Source organism: Nannospalax galili, unplaced genomic scaffold, assembly GCF_000622305.1.
Source record: "Nannospalax galili isolate Female #2095 unplaced genomic scaffold, S.galili_v1.0 scaffold407, whole genome shotgun sequence".
NCBI classification, from domain to species: domain Eukaryota; kingdom Metazoa; phylum Chordata; class Mammalia; order Rodentia; family Spalacidae; genus Nannospalax; species Nannospalax galili.
In genome coordinates, this window is record NW_008355644.1 from 544,354 (window position 1) to 562,008 (window position 17,655).

Sequence of the window (17,655 nt, forward strand, 5' to 3'; positions counted from 1 at the left end):
AGTCTTTTTTAAAGGTTAAAACCTCATTTAATTTTATGTCTCATAGGGTTTATACTCAGTAAAATATTGTATAACTGTAACAATTCAACTGTAAACCTAAGAATTTACAGTCAGTTTTGAAAAAGATGCATCTTAGCTCAGAAAATTGTTATTGAATATGTCAATACTGTTGTAATGAAATGCTTCTTCTAAGTATGTGGTTATTAAATAAATAAACTGAAGGAAAAAAAAAGAATAATTGCCAGGCATGATGGCACACAAGGCCAGCCTGTTCTATATAGAGTTCCAGGCCTGCTGGGCTACAGGGAGATCCTGTCTCAAAAAGACCAGGAAAAAAAAATAATAATAATCTTGAGGGTAAATGAGTAACAAGAGAAAAACAAAGTTATAATTCCTCCCTCAGTCTGTCCAATCTTCTGCTTACACTACAACGGATATTCTTTATATAGTTAGCATACTACTTGGGAAATATCATCTGATTACTACAGCAAAGGCCTGGCTCAACCCACCTTCAGCCTCTTCAAACACATAGAGCACTTTCTCAGGCTCAGGACTCTCATGTCCACTACCAATTACTTCAGAGATCATGAAAACGGGCTGAGACTGCTAAATGTTTTAGAGTTTGAGTGGGGAAGAATGTATTATGAATAGAAAGACAACTCCATCTGACTTAGGCCTTACAAATATTACCCAGAAAAAGTACAAATCTTTCAGAAAAGTACATAAAATTCAAATAATTCAGAATTAATATGAAGAAAAATATTACCTCCCCACTGATTTAAATGGTCCCAGTCATTTACAACTACCATTTCCGTCTGCCCATCTACAAGTACACATGGTCAGAAGAATACAAATTCTTGCAATATGCTGGGAATGGTGGTGCACACCTCTAATTTCAGCACTCAGGAGGCAGAGGCAGGCAGATCTCTGTGAATTCATGGCCAGCCTGGTCTACATAGTGAGTTTCAGGACAGCTGGGGCTACAGGGAGACCCTGTCTCAAAAAGACCCCCCCAAAAAAAACCCCACAAATTCTTGCAGTAACAATGTAATAAATGGTCCCTTGCTTACAATCCAGCCCAGCTGACTAGCTAACATATTCGGAAAGGAGAGCTATTGAAAGCACTCTGGGGGATAAACTCAATCTGCATTTATTTTTAACATGAAGTTAGAGATTATTTCATGATCTAAAAGAAAAAAATTCATCCATTAAGCAAATGTTTACTGGGTACCCCAGTTCACGTAGGCATTTAGTAAATACAGCATAGAATGTTACTTAAAAGCAGTAAATACAGTTTACCTCATGAACAAATAACTGATTCTATTTAGAAAATTTGGTTCACTGAGCAAACTAATCTTCTTTAAATGTAGACTGGGAAAAATATACAAAATAACCCATCACTCCATCAAGGTGATTACCACTGACAAATATCCAATCAGCACCTCATCCTACTAAGAGGATCTTTTAAAAATAAGATAAAAATAAAGGGGTTATCTTCAATACCCTTCCAATTACAGATCAATCCAATTATTTAAGCTATACTTATTTTTCTTGAATGTAATATTATGAGGATAAAAATGTAATGGAAACTTAAAGAGGCTCTCTCAACTCTGAAGGATTAATCAGGGAAAAATTCTCTTACCTTCCCTATTAAAATAGCTCTAATTCAACTGGCTACTTAACCTAAACCCCTTAAATCCAAATGCTTGGCTTTCCTTAGTTATTAAAATAGCTGTGGTTAGGGCATTTTTTAAAAAAGCAATTCGTGTTTTATCACTGTCTTTTGTCACTGGTTAAACTCTTCACTTACAAAAATAAGATGTGCCCAAGTCTCCAGCTTCTGAAAATCCTCTATATGCACATAACAAAAAGTTTGAGCAAATGCATCAGTTTTCATTTAAAATTTTTTATTTAAAACTAGAATGCCTTTAGCAACAATTAGGTATTGTCAGCTTTTACCTTATTAGGAGATTGCTATTTTCAACATTTACCTTAAACCACTACACAGATTTATCTTCTAACCAGTCAGCTTCCTGTCCCTCCTCCAACTAGATTAGATTATAACTTTTTTGAGAGCAAGGGACTTCTAGATCCCATGACCTGTTTTTCAGCTAATGCACTTTAAAGCTCCAAAAGCATAACTATTGCCAGCTTTAAGAATCTCTCTAATTTTGTAATTCAAGTTTGATAAGAGCAGATGTCCTTAACCATTATGCCACTGAGTTCTCAAAGTGTGATCTTGAACACCAAGAATTCAGGGGTCCTTTCTGAGGAGATCCAGAGTGTCAAAGGTATTTTCATGAATAAAATTAAGATATTATTACAATTGTTCACTCTCAATCGCTAAAGAGTATGCAGAGTTTTCCAGATAACAGTCTCTCAAGAGATTGAATGCAGACACAGATTTGAGAATCCATAAGTCTTCCAATAAGATAAACAGTTGCAAAAACTTAAATTTAGCATAAACTGTCATTTATGTTTAAAAAAAAAGGTATTGGATCTATTATTGTTACTTGTAATTAAAATCAGTAAATACATATTTAAAGTTTTTGCATCAATTTCTAATATAGTGATATCAGTAAATATAAGCCACACAACTACTCTGGGTTCTCAAAAATTTTAAGATGAGAAAGGGGTCCTAAGAACAAAGTGTATGAAACTCTGTAGTATACAATTGTATAACCTAACACACAGGGCTAAGACACGGCTAAAAGCTCAAGTCAATTCTGAAGTGTAATTACTCCTTACTCCCTCCCCAATCTTGTTGAATTGTCTATCTCCTTGTAAAACACAGTTCATCATAAAGTCAATCTGTTCTGGGCTCCATTTAATGGAGCTTTGGACATTTAATTTTCAGAATCCTGTTTATAAAAATATTCTGGCCTATAATGCCATGAGTTACTTGGATGCCATATAGCAGTTTCTCAAACTTAAAAAAACAAACAAACAAACAAACAAACAAAAACCCACTTTGTTTATTCTAACAGAAACTTGTGAAGTAAATGCAAAGCATTACTCTTTTTCCAGATGACATAATGAAACTAACACTCAAAGGAAACAGACAGAAGTGGCTGTCCAAGGATGTGCTGCTCCCTAGCAGAGTCTAAGCTGTTGGCCTTTTGCAAACTGCTTGGCTGGTCTCACTAGGGTATTATTGCAAGCTCCCAAAGAAAATAAGGCAGGGGCATTACTTTTATTGTCCAAGTGCCAAAACAAAGATTTTCTCCCTCCTTAATAAGAGCATAATCAGACTCAATACCAGTCACAGCATTTATTTAACACATTGGCTACACTTTTGATCACCTACAAAAAAAGAAAGAAAAAAAAAATCAAGGGTGTTGGAGGGAAAAAAAAAAAAAAAAGGCTACATAACACTCCAAGAGGATGCATTAGTTAAGGGCTCACAAATTTACCAATCATTTAATTACTGAAACAACAGGCAGGCAAGATAAAAATCAAGCTCAATGCAATAACATTTGACTACACCAAAGAATGGCTGCCAACAGGTTAAAATGGGAGGTCCAGATGAAATGAGTTCAAGTCACAATGCTTAAACAGAAGGAAAAAAAAAAAAACCCACAGAGTTGTGAAACTAGTTTTATTGGTCCTACAAATCCAAGTGACTAGACCTACCCTTACAAAGCAGTAACAGGCAAATGGCTGTTGCAAGCTGCAAAGATGTCACCCTATCCTTTGCTGGGAAATCACCCTCCCTTAGGGCTAAACATACTAGTTTGTTCTTGCTATCAGCACCAGCTGGAGTTATGCTCCATTTTCACTGACTGAATTCATCAAAAGGCTTCACTTTCTGCATCTCTATTCCACAGTCAAGTAGACTCCTTAACAGATGCAAGACTGACTGAACAGGACATCTGCCACTTGCATAATTCTTCACGTTTCATTTTGTTTTTTTCTTTTTGGTACATGTACCCAGTGAACCCATTAAGTTTGATGTGACTTTATGTAGAAAGTCAGGCATGCACTGATGCATCCACCTGTATATCCCTGTAGTTTACTGCAGCTGAACAAGAGGAACTGCCCCATTCCTGTGAGACATGTCTTTTCTGACTTCATTTTGGTTATTATTTTTTTCTTCCAAATCGCTCTTGAAAAAAAGTAGTTAGAGCACCAGAGCTCTTGCTAACATACCACTGGTCATGTATGATATACCTTTAGTTGTTATTGTTCCATACTCAAGACCACACCGTTAAAGATGGGTAAGGGCTCATTCACTCAAGTTTCTGCTTTTCCACAAAAGAATTGCAATACTGGCCCAGTATAAAAGCCAGTGCATATAATCCCAGTACTCTTAAGCTGAGACAGAAGAATCACAAATTCTAGAACAGCCTGGGGCAGGAAGAAAGACAAAAAAAGAAAGAGACCAAGTCTCACAAACCGAAACAATTACAATACTGCCCTGTGAAACCAATTAACTAGTTAATTTTTAAAGACTTCATGCAGAAAAAAACACCTAACTTTACAAAGCAAAGCATCAAGTCTTCGAGCTCGAGAAAACTGCAGTTATTTCTATATCTTACTCTGAAATACAGCTATTTGGCTTCAAAAACGTATCGCCTTTTAAGAACTGTCAAAAGTATTAATTAAAGCAGTCTCTCAACTACCTTCCCAGCTCCAAGCAAAGTCACGGTGAAAAATATCACATAGCTCTATCGTACCGACGTCCTTCAGTATTTCTTCAGATGAACTTGATTTCTGGTGTACACAGCTCACATCTTATACTACAGCCCAAGTTACCAGTGATGACCTTAAAGCTCATAAACAAAGACTAGCGGCAGCATCAGGGCCATACCAGGAAGTAATAAAAGCAGGATGGCCAGTGCGATGGTAAGTCAGAACAGACAATGAGAGGGCACTAGGGCTTCCAAGGTGGCCCGAAGGAGTTCACATAAAACCCTTAAGTAACTTGATCAAAAGCATTACATAAACCTAGTAAGTGTCTTACACTCACGAACTAGGGAATATCCAACGCAATTCCGAACAACCCAAAAAGATAGTCTTCGAAAAGCAACGACTCCAGTCGCCCCTCCAAAGCAGCTGTTGGCTGGATTCTCCCGAGGTTTGGGAGCCCCGCAGCCTGTTTTCAAACTTCGCCCTCCCAGACTTGAGGAAAGGCTCCCAAGCTCAGTCGCCCAAGCTGTCTCCTCAGGGGCTGCAAGGTTGCTGGAGCCTGTGGGAAAAGCCGGGAAGACGCAGCCGGCCGGCGCAGGGAGGCAGCGAAGGGGCCCGCGCTCCCCGCAGCTCAAACAAAGCTGTGCCAGAGAGTGGCGCTTTTCCTGTCCGGCCCACGGAGGAACGCGAACCCGGCCCCGCCACACGTGCGGCCGCCTACCCAGTCGGCTCCCGCGTTCCCCGCCCTGGGCGCCTCAGGATGCGGGCCGCCATGCCAACCCGCCGCGGGGCGCTCGCCCCAGGCCACCGCGGGCCTCTGCTCAGCGTCCCGGCCGTCGGGCCGCAGGAAACAAAGGAGCGGGCGCCTCTCCCGCCCGCGCCGGCTTCGCCGCGTCTCCTCGCCCAGCGCGCCAGGTCCGCTCGCCTTCACTTTGCCTGGAGTCCGGGCACCGGCCGCCCGCAGCCCTTCGACGGCAAGGCCCAGGTCACAGCCGGGGCCTCGGGTACGCGACCGACCGACCGGCCCCGGGGCTGCACTCACCGCTGCAGCACCAGGACGACGGAGAGCCGTTGGGGAACTTGGTTGAGTCCGGAGCGATGCAGACGCTGGAGCTGAGGTGTGGACACTCCATGGCCAAGAGGATGGCGGCAGCGACGACCAAGGCTGCGGGGTGGAGGGGCTCCGCAGGCTCCGTCTGGGGTCGCGCGCTTGGCGGACGGCAGCTGCTACGTCCGGAGCCTTCGCGTCAAAGAAAGCAAGGGCTTCCGGGCGCCGGGTTTTGCAGCCCGCCGACTCCCCGGGCTCCCGTCCGGAGAACGTGGAAATCCGGACTCCGCGTTCTGCGGCCATCTGGAGACTGGCGACTTCCGCCTTCCCAGAGCGGCCCCGCCCCAGCCCGGATGGCCCCTCCCCCAGAACAGGTCCGCCCCGCCCCCGAGCTCTCTGGAGCAGGGCCCCGGCTGCGCACTTGCTGCCGGTGCTGAGTTCCTCCGCTTTGGAACGTGACTTTCCCCAACTCCGGCTACTCCAGGCGGCGTCGACTTCCCCATGACCCGGGTGGTGGGTACCCAGCTAGGGCGGACCGATCGGGACCGCTGCGATTTCTGCAGTGTGTGGAAGTCTGACTGGATGCTTCGAGGTAGAAACGTGACCACCATGCAAAGTGTGCAGATGAAAACCACTCTGGCAGATGGGTATCGAAGTCCCATTTTACAAAGGAAGAAACAGGCTCGGGGGACGTTGAGGGCGTGGCCCTTGGTGGCACAGAGGTCTGCAAAGGGTCCCAGAGCAGTCCTGGCTTCGTGTTCTTCCAGCCTCAGGTGTGGTCCGGAACCGTTCTGAGTTCTGAACTCTGGGTTCTGGACTCCGGCCTGAGTGCGTCACCTGAAGGCTGTATGGCTGGGCACGCAGGGGCGCCTGGGTACCAGGGTTCAAGCCCTGCCATTGTGACTCTGTTACCGCCTGCATACCTATGTCACCTCGGGAAGTTGAATAAAATAACTATCCGGTTTACTGAGCAAGGTCCCAGTTACCAGGTGATTTTTAAAGCAAGGAATGTAACATTTGTTAGACACCCATTACTGTCTCCCAGACTGGCACTTTCCCTACAATACCCCACGTAAGCCAGCTGCTGCTTCTATCCCCATTTTATCGCCAGTGACGAATGTATAATTTGCTGATCCCATATCTCTTTTTTTTTATTTTTAGAAAGAGGTGGAGGGTAGAGGGCCCGAGACCTCACTGTGTCACGCCCTTGGGTACATCCAGAGCTATTACCAACATTGCCTTGAAGTTGGGACTTCTTGTAAAACCCGAGGAAGGAGCAGCATGGCAGATAGCGAGCAAGAGCAGGGGTTAGTCCAACGTTGTCCTTAGGGCAGGACTGAAGGAGGAAGAAAAGGTCAGGAAATGATTGACCAGGCAGGACCCAGTAGTGGTTATTTAGCACAGGGCACCTCCCGAAGCGCAATACTAAAGCACCCCCTTAGCCACTTCTCACTGCTCCCTACTTCACCCCACAACCTTCTGCCCATAGTAGATTTTAGATTCCTCAGTCAAAGTTCATCTGTCACTTTCCAAGTTCTATTTGACTATTGTTAAAGCAAGGCTTGGACCATTATGACAGTGAGGAGTTGTGGAAAGCGAGCTGTTTAGAAGTTATACAAAGGTGTGTCTTAGTTCTGCCGCTTACTTGGTGGTCAATCTTAGCAAGTGTTTTTAGGCTCCCCAAGCCTTTTTCATCATCTATACACTGGAAAGATAATACTTTCTAGAGATGTGCGAATTCCAATCATGTAGTAATTACCAGATAAAGGGTTTTTTTTGTTTTTTTTAAAAAATATTTTATTATTTTTATTTTATGTGTATGAGCGTATTGCCTGCATGCATGTGAGTGCACCCAGGTCGTGCAATGCCGGGGAGGTCAGAAGAGGGCTTCGGATTTGGTTTTTTAACAGCAAGTAAGGCTGCTTCCTTAGGAAGAGAGAGAAGAATAAATAGTATCTGACGCTTGTTTAAGCTCTTCTACCTGTTTGTTTTTAAAGGTCTGACTCAACCAAGTTTCTCTGTTTCATTCTGAACACCTGCCCTTATCCACAATCCACAGCCCCTAATTTAGCATGGAGCATGCGTTCATTCGTGCTTCTTTTAGACTAGTGTGCAATACTTTTTTTTTCAACCTCTCAGAAACGGTTGCCTAATTCCCTAGATCTCAGTTTAAACATCTATTTCTCCTAAAGGCCTTTCCTGACCCTGCTCCACTCCCAGGTTACCTCCTAGGGTGTGATGCCCTTGACTGCCCCTACAGTGACTTTTAAAAACACTTTGTGTATTTGTTTAATGTCTGTCTTATTTGTTTAATGTCTGTCTTTGCCTTGGAGATCCATAAGGGTACCAAACAAGTCTGTCTGGTTTCCTGCTTTATTTCTCCCAAAATATGTGGATCCTGAAGGGTGTCCAGTAAATAAGTATTCAATGGATGAATGACGGAAGACAGGAGCTTAAGAAGTGGTCCCAATATAGATATCCCCCACCCCGGAAATGATCTCTAAATTATCATTCATTCAGATTTTATCATTCATTCAGATTTTTGAAGGATTGTGATAAGTGCCTTGTAAAGCGTAAACTGCCCACCGGGGCTTTCTCTAGCAACCCTAAAACTGTCCTTGAAAGTTTTCACAGGGAGGAAAAAAAACCCAGCAGTGAGTAAATATGTCAAACTCCAAACTCCGAAAGACCATAGGCACAAGGCATACTGAGAAATCTGCCTTTTCAAGTCTCTGGCTTCCGCAGCTACATTTAATACAACGTTAGCTTTTTCTTCTTGGCAAGCATCCCTGCGGCACCGAAAGCTCCAGTTTACATACCAGTGCGCCCTGAGGGTGATACATCAGCCTCCAGCTCCCCAAGTTCTGCCGCCAGGGGCTGCCGGGATTCCCTAGCCACAGCCTGGAAAGGAGCTTGGCGGCGGCGGTGGGGGAGGGGGCGGGGTTCCAGCTTAAAACCTAGCCTGCTTTAAAAGTGTGCGTTTTGCGCAGAGAAGCAATGCACAATCTCAAGTACTATCTATCTTCTAAAGAGTGTATAAATACGCATTGGTGTGGAGAAAATGAGGAAAAGGAGAGGTTCTACCATTGCATGGAAGCCGTGGTCGGGAAAAGGTATCTAGATTGCAGTAACCTTCCTAAAACTTTTAAAACTTTAGATTTATCACTTTTAAAATTTTTTTTTATTTTATGTGTATTGCTGCTCATGTGGAAAGTACTCCCGTATCTGCAATGCAGCAGAGGTCAGAAGAAGGTGTAGGACATCCCCTGGAACAGGAGTTACAGATGGTTGTTAGCCACCATCTGTGGGTGCTAGGAATCCAACCTGGGTCCTCTGCAAGAGCAGTCAGTGCTTTTAACCGCTGAGCTATCTCTCCAGCCCTGATTTATCACTTCTGGAAGAATCCATGACCTTACTGAGGAAAACTATGTCTGATTATCCCCACTTAGGTAAGGCTCCCTAGAAACCCACAGCATTTATTATACCTTTAGCAATTTCTAGGGGCAAAACCTCCTTGGGAAACCAAAGTTAGACCAAGAGGAGGCTTGTAGATGTTTTAAAGTTAGGGGAGAACAACCTCCAGAGGACTCTTCCCTCATTTCCTATGTCCTTGTTTGTTTATCTGAAATCCATCCCCCACTTTGAGAACACAGACCTTGCCAGTGCTATGTGTTGCCTGATTCCTAGTTCTTGGAATACAGCCTGGTACACAGCAGACCCTCTGTGACTATTTGTTAAATGAATTTAAAAAAAAAAAAAAAAACGGCAACAAGGAGTATAGCCCAACGATAGAATCTTCATGAGCAAGGCCCTGGGTTCAATCCCCTGCATCCCCAATAAATACAGTGGGATGGGTGGATATGGGTTCTAGTTAGCCTACCCTCATTTTAACACTTAGGAATACTGATGAGGTCATTTTAACTTCTTTCTATTCATCCCTTTTGCATCATCTCCTCCGCTCAAAATTCTTCCCCATGTCTGGTGGAAGAAAATTCTAAACCCTTTGTTGTCACAGTCAACTATCCTCTCTTTTGCATCAGCTTTTTTTCTCTCTAAATTCTTCCATCAGTGCCTAAAATAGTTCCCTCATTAGACAAAATGTGTTTCCTTACTCCTACGTCCTTCCCCATCTCACCCTACTCCTACGTCCTTCCCCATCTCACCCCTTTCTTCCTGCTAGCTCTTCCTCCCCACCCCTCACCTCCAGGTAGCCCAAAGACTTCTCAGGGCCGCCCTCCATCACTCACCCAAAGCAACTCACTTCCAATCTCACACACACCACCACCACCACCCCATTCTGTCCCCACAGCTTGTCACACAGTACTGTTATTTTTCTGTTCACAGTTTGGTCTCCCTGGGGATCAAATATGCTTATTTGCATCTGTGGATTCTTGGTACCAAGTTAGCAATAACAGACATTAAAAATGATTATATTTGCTGATTGAATGTTGTTGGTACTGTCCCTTTTGAGAATGATTACATAAGCAGTTACATGTACTGGTCCCATAGGTATTTGGAGAAAGGACCTGGACCAGTTAAGAACAGAAACCTGTATTTATTGAGTCCTAAGTAGGTGCTAGATACTATGTGAAGTGGTATTTGTTTCTTCTTTAATCATGGGAAGCAAATATTACTATCTCCATTTTTTTTCAAGAGAACTAAAACTTAAAGGCTAAATAATTGCACAAATTTACACAATTAATAATTGTTCTTTTATCAAAGGAGGCAAAGTTTCACCCCCTCCTACACATGGTCCTCTAAATAATTTTGCAGTATTGTATGGAAACCTGAATTTCCTCGTGATTAAGAACCACAGGAGCCTTTTGAGTAACGGGAATCACTCATGCTCAGAGCCAGTATCATAATTATCTATCATCCAAATCCTAGTTTCTATTGCTGTTACTTACTTAGACAGAGGCTCACTATGTACAGGCTGGTCTTGAATTCTTGAGATCCTCTGACCTCAGTGTCTTCAAAGCTGGAATTATCTCTTTCTTCTTTATCATTGAAAACTTTTGTGAAGCAGATGAGAAAGTTTCTTGTTTAAAGACCCACTTTTCAGATAAAAGTACTCACAGATTAAGCAAAACAGTGGGGCTCTAGCACCAAACAGTCTTTTCATTTGTAAAATGAGGATGTTAATCTAAAGATTACTCAAGGCCCTTTCCAGACAGAGTACCCCTCCCCCAATCTGTGACAGCTCACAGTCAGTCACCTGGGGCACTCCCAGAGACAATATCATCTTGGCCTGCTGTGAAGGGGAATGCTAATTGTTCACTCCAAATCATTTTCCCTTTTTCCCCTGTGGATCCACAAATAGAAATTTCTGCTTTCCCTGTTATGAGGAGGGCCAGTTTTAATCTACGAATTTAAGCAGAAATCACAAGGATTTCTCAACTGTGGCTGGCACTGTGGACTGGTGCCTATGACACAAATACTTCCTTCACTGTCCAGTTCAGTTTATCAACACATGGAAGAAGTGATGGGGGCATACATTAGGATAGGCCCCCATGTGTGGGGTACAGATCCTCCCTCAGTAAATGACTGTTTAACGGAGACCTTGCCATTTAGGAGGATTGATATAGGAAGTAGGACAGGTGGCCTGAAATCACTGGTCTGTCATAGCTGACACAAGTTAGATTTTTATTTTTCATGTGTATGAGTGTTTTGCCTGCATGTGTGTAAGTGCATTTGTGTTGTACAGTGCTCAAGGAGGCCAGAAGAGGATGTCAGATCCATTGGAATTGGAGTTATGGATGACTGTTAGCTGTCATGAAGGTGTTGGGAACAGAACCCAGATCCTCTGCAAGAGCAGCAAGGGCTCTTAACTGCTGAGCTATCTCCCCAGCCCCTAAATTTTTATTTTTAGCCTTTTTTCTTTTTTATGAGACAGGGTCTCATGTAGCCTCAGCTGGCCTCAAATTCACTGTGTAGCCTAGGATGGCCTTGAACTTCTGATCTTCCTACCTCTACCTCCAGAGTACTAGGATTATAAAACCACACCTAGTTTTATAGATTTTTTTTATCCTTTTAAAGGAATCTAAACCAGATCATTAAACAAATATCACTGGTACACTACTAAGCACTGTGATATAAAAGTGAGGAACACACAGTTCTACCCTCAAAGGGAGGAGGGAAGGTATAAGACTAGCAGGCTAACAAACAGGCAATTGCAACACAGAAGTACTAGGAGGGGCAAGTACAGGATGTTGCTAAGCCACAAACAAGGGAGGTGGGGGAGGGAGATGTGTCAAGGAAGGCTTCCTGGAGGAAGTGGCATGTGAACCTGGCAAGGGAGGCAGAAGAGATGGGGGTTTCCGGTTGCCTTTAACAGACAATTGTCAAAACAGAGAAGGCTGGATCTCCAAGACTCTGGCATCTTTCAATGTGGTACTCTGCCAGGTCCTGGGAAGGGAAAAAGGATACAGAAAGAAGAAAACTAGTAATGATTAAACATCTATAAGCTGTTCAACTACATTAGTCATCTGGGAAATGCAAATTAAAACCACAGTGCATATAAAGCCAGAAATAAGAAGGCTAAGAATGTGGGTAGGACCCACAGCCTATCTTGATTAGATTCCCCCAGTACTGTGTCCCAGAGAAGATTAGAGCTGGTTGAGAGGAAATGATAGCAAAGAGAATCAATCCTAGGCTTACAGAACCCTTGCCTCTGCTTTCCCCTCTTCTTTCCTAATCTTAATCTGATCTGAAAGTGCAGTTATCTAGAATATTCAGCTAACCTGAAAATGTATTTCTTAGTTACCTACAGCACAGATTTTCATAGTTGTAGATGATTCAGTGAACTCTATGATTATACTAGATGAGAAGTCAGGCTGTAGTGTCAAGCAGGCTGTGGTTCTGTCTCTACCACTGCCTTGCTGTGTGATCCCAGGGTCCACTCCACCCCAGGCCCCATCTGTGGAATAATGATAACAGCTGCCTCCAAATGATCCTCGTTCTGCTCCCTTTTCCTAAATACTTAACATTCGGCAAGAAAGAACAAGGAATCATGTGTTATGATCGGAATCATTTTCTGAAATTGTCAATATCCATAATTTTTGCATCTGGGTAATTACACCAAAGATTGTAAGATTACTGTATAAATAATCAGTTATTGCTGCTGACATAGTTATAAATATTTTCTGGCAACCTGGGGAGGGGCATATTTAACATTCTATATCATCCGAAGAACAATGGTGGAAAAGTCAGGAAGGGGCCTAAGAGACCTTTGGTCATTCTCAGTTCCCTGTTGAGTAATTGGGGTTTTCAAGCTGGATGGAGACCAGAAGCAGCAAGGCTTCATGATAGATGACACTTCCTACGGGCCCTTTGGGCAGAGTCACTAGAGAGCTAATAAGGTGAGGAGTTTCAGAGGAAGACACTAGTCCCAGAAAAGCAATACACAGATCCAGCAACCCCATCCTCAGTGGCTCTATCTTACTCTTTGCATGCTGGGTTCTGTGCAGGGCCACATTTGAGAAGAGTTTGGTACACTTGGCTTGTCCTTTTCCTGTGTGCAGCATGTACACACTGCTTCAAATGGGGAGCAAGAGGGTCACAGAGGGAAAAGCACAGAACACAGCAGTCAGAACTGCAGGTCCCTCTGTAAATAATCTCTAGCTCAAGCAATGAGCCCACCAAAGGCAGCAGAAGCTCAGGATAGAGGACCTTGCACAAAGGAGGCTCCCAGGGAATTACATTACTTTGGCAATGAAAGTGTATTCATGCTGAAAAGGTTTACCATAAAACCAGTCCTGGAAGACCAGAAATAGGACTAGAAGAAGAAACTGAGACTCTCGGGCTAGACCAGCTAGCTACCTTGAAGACTCTCGGACAAGCTGAGCCACCTAGAAGATCCTGAGACCACCTGAGCTGCCTGAAAGAGACTTTCCAACCTATCAAGCTGCTTTCAAGTTGTACAGTGAGCTCTAGATTTCCAGTTTTTATGAGCTGTCACCCATGATGAGGTGGGCTTTTGGTGATGTAGCTATCTTTGAGTCATTTCTACTACTGTAAGTAATCTTCACCCATATTTCTGTAAGAAAACTCGATAAGCTCATTGGTTGACAAAAGAAAGAAAGGGAAGAAAGAAGGAAGGAGGGAGGGAAGGAGGGAAGGAAGGAAGGGAAGAAAGAAGAAAGAGAAAGAAAAGAAAATGAACAGCTGCTAACTAAGCAGAGGGAAACGGTGAGAAAAGATAAGGAAGAAAAATTACTTTTCACGATATATCTTTTTATTTCTTGAGTTTTGTATCATTGATTATATATTTAAACAAAAACAACAAACAGCCAAACAAACAAACAAACAAAAAAAAACAGCTTTGTTTTGGGGCTGGAGAGATGGCTTAGCGGGTAAATAACACCAAGCCTGACAACCTGAGTTTGATTCCTGGGACCCTCATGGTGGAAAGAGACTGACTCCTGCAAGTTGTCCTTTGACCTTCACAAGTAGCATGTTTCTTTCTCTCTCTCTCTCTCTCTCTCTCTCTCTCTCTCTCTCTCTCTCTCTCAATTACTAAAGAAATGTAATAAAATTTTAATTTAAAAATTAGTTAAGTTGCTGATTTTTCTCTCAGCAATATTTGTCCTGCAACAGGAGAGAGAGGATGGGATTTTAGAGGTAAACTAACTTGGATTTGAGTCTAAACCAATTCTATTTCCTAGCTGTGTATCCTAAAGCAAGTTACTTGCCTTCCTTGAATCTCATACTACCTGCCTACGATGAATATGATAGTCATCCACGGTACTGTGGGTGAAGGTGAAGTGTGGTAATACGGGCATGCTACGGAAGCCCATAACATGCTACAGCCCTTGTGAAACATACAAGGGGTTTTACTCTCATCTTCTTCTACTTCTTATAAGTGAGAGAACTGAGTTCCAAAGAGACTAAGGAATTTGATTAGTGTTTATACCCAGGCAGGCTTGTCCCATTTCCATGGTCTGCCTTGAAATGTTAGCATCTTCTCCTTTATGTTAGAGGTTTCTTAAAATTGCCAGAATTTTAAAAATATTTTATTTATTACTTTTATTTTATGTGTATGTGTTTATTGCTTGCATGTAAGTAAGTACACCCATGTTGTGCAATGCCTGTGGAGGACAGAAAAGGCTGTCAGATGCCCTGGAACTGGAGTTTCAGACAGTTGTTAGCTGCCATGTGGGTGCTGGGATTCGAACCCGGGTCTTCTGCAAGAACAACCAGTGTTCTTAACTGCTGAGCCATCTCTCCAGCTCCAAAAATGCCAGAATTTTTAATATCTGAAAAAAATGTCTTTCATTGGCAGACTGATGGTAAGAGACGAGTGGAGCAATACAGATGAGAAATCAGTGAGAGAGGGAGGGGGGAAGGGAGGAAGGGGGACAGAGGGAGACCTTCAGTTCTAATTAAGTAATTTTATTTTTTTTCTTGAGACAGGGTCTCATGCATCCCAGGCTGGCTTTGGACTCTATCTGTAGCCTAGGATGACCTTGAACTTTTGATCCTCTTGCTTTTGCCTACCAGAAGCTGGGGTTTACAGGCAGGTACCACCACATCTGGTTTTCGGGCAGAGCTAGCGATTTTGAACCCAGTTCTTCATGCATACTAGACACTTATTATACCAAGTGAATTGTATCTCCAGCCCCTGAAGTTAAGAATTCTGCAGATAGAATCTGTGGTTGACTTACAGCAAGTATTTTTAGAAATTATTTTTAGAGATTATTAGAAATTATATTTAAGAGTATCCTATTGGAGAATACCATGAGTTATTTAGGAGTTTGGGGTCTCTGAAAACATAAATTGGGTGGACTGAACTTTTGGACAGATCAGATTGTGTTCCGTATTAGTGCCTTATGTTTATATCATTGATTATACAGTTAGTAATGGTAAATCTTCTGTGTTTGACAGCTTGATATTATTAATTTGGCCGTGGTCATCTTTTTTCTATATAGCTAAATTAAAAAACTTCTAGTGAGTTGAATGTCTCAGACAGCCGATTCTTAATTTCATTCAGCTTTTACTACAATTAAGAAGAAAAATCATCTTCGTTTCCTTAAGAGAGGGAGGGAGAGAGAGAGAGAGAGAGAGAGAGAGAGAGAGAGAGAAACATAACTGTAACTTCAGCAAACAGGAGGATCAATCAAAAGGCCAGCCTGTGCTATACAGCAAGACCCTATCTCAAATATCCCACCCCATTCCCATGACACAGTCAGAAATGAACCTGGCTTTGTGAGGGATAGGCATTTATCATTCTCTGGCTGAGCCAAGTACCCAGAATATCATTCTATTGCCCCTGTCCATCCCCTGTGTTTACCACAGGATCCTAGGTGCTTCCTATAGTCCCCATCAGGCCACACTCACTCAGTGACCCTCACACAGGTCTTAGCTTCAGACAGGAAGCTTCCAACACCAGAATCAAGATTTTTCCTCCTGTGGCCTGTGAGTCCAAAGAAGGAAGGAGGCACATCCCAGTCTCCCAGGTCTTACTGCCAACTTGTGGCCTGTTCTCTTATCAGAATTTTCCAGCGGTTCTCGCTGTTCAAGAGGCAAGCCCAGGCCCTGCCCTGGCATAGCGAAGTCCCTGCACTTGATCTTGACAGCCTCTCTTCCTACTACACCTCTGTGGCATGATTGTTAAGCAGAGCATCAATGTATTCTCAAGTGTCTGGCTTCTTGCTCAAGTGTCTCTTCTGCCTCTTCCACTCCAGTCTGGAGAAGTTCTTCCATCTACCCAGACCGAAACACAAAGCTCATCTAGAAAAATTCTTCCTGGCATCCATCTCACACTCAAATTTCTCCTTCCCGCCCTCTTCCACCCTCCATCCTCCTGCTGCCTCCTTCTCCCCAACCCATCTTCCTCTCTCCCTCCTCCCCATCTTCCCTTTTCCCTCCTTCCCCTCTTCCTCCTCCCTTTTCCCTCCTCCCCTTTATCCTCTTCCCTTTTCCCTGTCTCCTTCCTCTTTGTATTACCTCCCAGTCTCATCTACCTTCCCATGACACTCTACCATGTAGCCAAGGGTCTTAAAATGATATTTCAGTCCATAGCAGGCCACATATATGATAGTGGCCCCTGTAAGATTACAAAGGAGTTGAAAAGTTCCCATTGCCTGGTTACACTAACTTTTGTGGTTTTGGTGCTGCCAGTGTAAACAAATCTACCTTGTTGCCAACTGTACAAAAGTATAACACATACAATTATGTTAAGTAAATACTTGATAATAAATGACTCTTGCTTCTGTATTTATTTTATTATTATTTATATTGATGTTTTACAGTATTCCCATCCCTATAAAAAATGTTTACTCTAAAATCATATATTATGCTGGCAGCAACCTCAAACACATCTCATGGTTACCACAATTGCATCATTTTCTCTTTGTGCTCGATGTAATCTCGTGTTTTGTTCATGATGGTCCTAGGAGCAACAGGTTTTATATCATATATCTAGGTATGAACAGGGGTATGCTGTGGTGGTTTGAATGAAAATGTCCCGATAGGCTCCAAGTATTTGGACATTTGTCCCCAGATGATGGCGCTGTTTTGGGAGGTTTTAGAAGGTATGGCTATCCTGGAGGAAGCACGTCACTGGCAGTGGGCTTGCAAAGTTCTTAAGCCTTACCAGATCTCCAGTTGCCCTCTTCCTTCCTGTGCCTGCTTGCAGATGTAGAGCTTAGTTTTCATTCCTCCTCCAGCCACCTCTACCGCCATGCCTCCCCACCAAGATGCACTGTAATTCTCCTGGAACTCTAAGCTCAAATAAAGTCTTCCTTTCATAAGTTGCTTTGGTCAGTGTTTCTATCACAGCAACAGAAAAGTGACTTAATACATATGCCATGTAGGTTTGCGTAGGCCCTCTTTTTCATGTACATATAAGAAATCATCAAATGACTCATTTCTTAGAACATGTCTCCACAGCACATGACTGAGATAGCCCTTGTTCAGTCTTGTTTGGAGTTCAAGTCATACCACCCCCTAGTTAGACACTGAACCCCTGAAATAAAGAG

The 17,655-nt window shown here is 43.0% G+C and overlaps 1 protein-coding gene across 8 annotated transcripts in view; it reads right to left on the reverse strand.

Annotated features, from left to right (window-relative positions):
- Usp3 (ubiquitin specific peptidase 3) overlaps positions 1-5,971 on the reverse strand; it is a 116,684-nt gene extending 110,713 nt beyond the window's left edge. For 3 of the 8 annotated variants that reach the window (XM_029556075.1, XM_017803162.2, XM_008853003.3), the window contains exon 1: positions 5,672-5,908. In XM_029556075.1, coding sequence (XP_029411935.1) covers positions 5,672-5,762 — 91 coding nt within the window. In that variant the 5' untranslated portion in view covers positions 5,763-5,908. Of the gene's footprint in view, positions 1-5,350; positions 5,645-5,671 lie in introns of those variants that run through there. The other 5 variants (XM_029556076.1, XM_008853005.3, XM_029556077.1 and 2 more) reach the window with 3 other exon arrangements.
- Between the last annotated feature and the right edge of the window lie 11,684 nt (positions 5,972-17,655).